This window comes from Sinocyclocheilus anshuiensis, unplaced genomic scaffold (genome assembly GCF_001515605.1).
Source record: "Sinocyclocheilus anshuiensis isolate Anshui unplaced genomic scaffold, SAMN03320099.WGS_v1.1 C33192147, whole genome shotgun sequence".
Classification (NCBI taxonomy): Eukaryota; Metazoa; Chordata; class Actinopteri; order Cypriniformes; family Cyprinidae; genus Sinocyclocheilus; species Sinocyclocheilus anshuiensis.
Genome location: NW_015622023.1, coordinates 1 through 3598, shown reverse-complemented (window position 1 = coordinate 3598; position 3598 = coordinate 1). Strand labels below are relative to the sequence as shown.

The following is a 3598-nucleotide window of genomic DNA, read 5'->3' as shown; positions in this document are numbered from 1 at the left end:
TAAACAAAAACTTTTATTTTGGATGCGATTAATCGCGGTTAATCGCTTGACAGCACAAATTTAATGTATCTAATTTATTTGTTTGTTTATTTAATTGTCCGTACAGTGGGTTCCCCATTGATTTTGGACCCAATTACTTCTATTGTATGGGAAAAAGAGAAACTTTTTTGTTCCGTAGAAGAAAGTAATATTTGAAACAACATAAGAGAAAAAGTATTTTTGGGTGAACTATATACCTTTAAGCAATATTTAAAAGTTGTGTCATAGAAAACCAGATTGATTTCTGACGTATTAACGTCACAACTGTGAGCACATTAGCACCCATATTTATATATAATTAACAGATAAGTATTCAGGAACCTGGCCCAACCTGATGAACAACAGTGTGAACTACAATGATATGCATAGGTTAACCAATCATAACAGAGGTCCTTTACATACAGTTGTAAAAGGAATAGTTCACCCAAAAATCTGTCATCAGTTATTCAGCCTTTTTTTTTTTATTCCAAGCACACAAGTCATCATCAACACAAATGATATTTTTCATCAAACTTGAGAGATTTCTGTTGCTCCACTGAAAGTCCATTCCCCCAAAACTTTCATGATTTAAAAAGCTCATAAAAACATCATAAAAGTAGTCCACAAGAATTGAGCAGTTTAATCAGAGTTCTTAAAAAACACGTTTACTTTATATGATGAACAGATTTAAAGCTTTTCTTCCCATATAGACACTGATAAATGTGCATACATAGAGCACATCAAATATGGTAAACAAAAGCTCAAACACGATTGCTTGATCTGCATGAACAAATGAGGTTTGCTCTCGCATGTCAAGTAAGTACGGTTGAGTTTCCTTTTACCATATTTGATGGAATGGATTTTCAGGGTCAGAAATATATCAGGTTTCATAATATCTTAATTTGTGCTTCCAAGATTAAAAGTGTTACTGGTTTTCAATGACTTCAGTGTGAAAAATTAATAACAGAACTTTTAATTTTTGGCTGAACTAACCTTTTAAGGCACAAGAACAGCATGTGCAGTTCTAATGTTCAGAGATCATCTCAAATAGTCTGAAAAAAAAACTAAATTTTAGTGCAAGAACCTTTATAAATGGACTTCAGGGGGAAAAATAGAATGGCAGAAGTGTAGGATATGGCGTCTTTCACAGGGTTTTGTTTGCGTGTGTAGGTGTCTTCGATGCAGCAGGAGCTGTGTGTGAAGGAGCGGGGTTTGGAGGCCAGGCTGAGAGAGATGGAGGAGAGCAGTAAAAACTCCAGCGCTGGTTTGACTAGACTGCTGCTCGCTCAACAGAAAACCATCAGCCGCTACAAAGACGAGGCCAAGAACCTCACACAGGCTTTCCAGCAGAAACTCAACAGCCTCAGGTGAATGCTTACTTTGCACACACAGATCCCGCAGAAGTATTGTTTGCTAAGGCAAAAATCACTATTACTGTTACTCATATTTAGGGTTAGTGATCTGGACAGACCACTAAGTATTAAACTTTGGTGTGTAACTCATCCTGCTCCGTTAAATGGATGTGAATGATACCCAGAACACCCTATCATGGCTGAAACATGTTATTGCTCATGCTTATTTTCATTGTATTGAGACAATAATTACCATATAACAAGCTTATTGATTACACATAATGTGAATTTATTGAATAAAGCAGGTCAAGTCTGGATCGCAGCATCAGGAAGGTTCAATTAAAATGACTATGATTGTTGCAGGTCAGAGCTGAACAGACAGAAACAGCGCGCTCAGGAACTGGAGATCCAGGTGGAAGCTGATCATCAGAAGATACTGGAGGTGTGGACGTGCAGTTTTGTTTTTACTAGATGTGTGCTGGAAGTGTTTGAATTTCTGTTGGGTTTCCAGCGAGTCATGTTATATCACTTTTACCCCTAGTATGAGAGGCAGGTTTCAGAGCATCAGGAGAAGAACACGCGTCTACAGAGGCGTCTTACTCAGGCAGAGCAACGTGCGGCCAGTGCATCACAACAGGTATACGCACCATATTTGATATTTACACACTTCCTACCTATTGAATGCAACAGCGGCCACTCGCTTTTTTAGCAGCCTTGGTTCTGGAAGGATTTTCCCTGTTGGGATTTTTAAAGTGTTCACTTTAGAGTTATAAGCCATGAACCAAACCCAACAGCTACAAGGCCAATCACAATATTACAGACTTTGATTTGAAACTAAAAAAGTGTTTAAAAAGTAGACAAAAACACAAAGGTACAAGACTGTGTACTTTACAGTTTAAAGGACGGAAAGAACTACAATCTCATGAAGTGTATATGCGTTTTGGCATAAATTACAATTCTATGAATTTTTTTGCATAATCATGGGTGATGTAGTTTTTCACCAGGAATTCTGCTGTTCAAAAGGATTATTTAAAAAAATAAGTTGAAATATTTCAGACTGACAGCCATGTACCATTGATTAATAACCCTGTAGCTCACAGTAGGTCTATCTTTAAATGTTTATAAATTATCGTTAAAAATCAATTCCTCTAATAGAGAAGCTGCATGGGGTTTTTAACTTGTGGAACCCAACTGTTGTTGTACAGAATCCCTCTAAACTACTACTTCTGTTTCAGCTGAGTGTGATATCACAACGGAGAAAAGCTGCATCCATGATGGATCTTGAGACTTTATCATAGATAAACAGCAGCTGGTTTTGGTCACATCATCATCATCATCATCACCCTGATCAGTTTGTTTTTGGGCTTCACAGTGTGTCTAGAGCTTTCACTGGCAGGAATCCCCATGTGTTTATTATTGACAATTAATGTAATAAAAAGAGGTTGTTCACCACTAACCATTGAGGAAAATATTATACTCACTGCTTTGGGAGAAATGTCATCTAAAAAATGAATTGGCTACTGCTGAATGAAATTCTTTGGCTTAGTAATGTTATTTTTGTCTTAGTGAATGTAAAAATCACCCGATTTAAATTTACTGTAATGGAATCACTTTTTGTTTCAAAGACATCTGTGTCAAAGTTACTACCAAGCCAAAGTGTTTTTTTTTCTTGGAATGCTTCTTGTTGCACAAATTACCAATAATACAAATGTTTTTAAAACTGCGTGCAGATGGGTTTTCAGTCTTCCTAGAACAAAGATTTTGTTCTGGTTAGCTTGTGCCATTGTAAGAATTTACCAATAAATGCAATAATTTATACCAAAGGGTTGTTGAGTGTTTGATTCGGAGTGCTTTACAGACATTCTAATGTTCTCAGAGCATTCACAGCTCAAGTACCTGCAGGCAGTTCCATATCACTTCAAATTATTTCAAAAACCCTTGCAGCCTACCATAGCAAGAAAAAAAAGTACACATTTTTATTTTTACATGAAATTACCTTTATCTGTACTGGTAGTGGCTAATGGTTTTAACCAGGGGCTGGAACCCACTACAGGGCTTCAGCAAACCTCCAAGAAGTCCTCAAAAAAACAAAACATGAAATAAAATAAGCCAAAACAAATCAAATTGAGATATGCTTTAATTCATCCCCTCATCTTTTTTTTTGTTTTCGAAGAATCATGGCTCCTGGGGCCTCATTTATAAAATGTTGCGTATAAACCATCCTAAAT

The 3598-nt window shown here is 36.6% G+C and overlaps 1 protein-coding gene across 1 annotated transcript; it reads left to right on the top strand.

Moving 5' to 3' along the window:
- Positions 1–1160: 1160 nt before the first annotated feature.
- Positions 1161–3412, top strand: LOC107683335 (sodium channel and clathrin linker 1-like). The gene is made up of 4 exons (XM_016479391.1): positions 1161–1385; positions 1734–1812; positions 1912–2007; positions 2606–3412. Exons 1-4 carry the CDS (start codon positions 1198–1200, stop codon positions 2666–2668), a joined length of 426 nt encoding a protein of 141 aa, XP_016334877.1. The 5' UTR covers positions 1161–1197; the 3' UTR covers positions 2669–3412.
- The last annotated feature ends 186 nt before the right edge of the window (positions 3413–3598 follow it).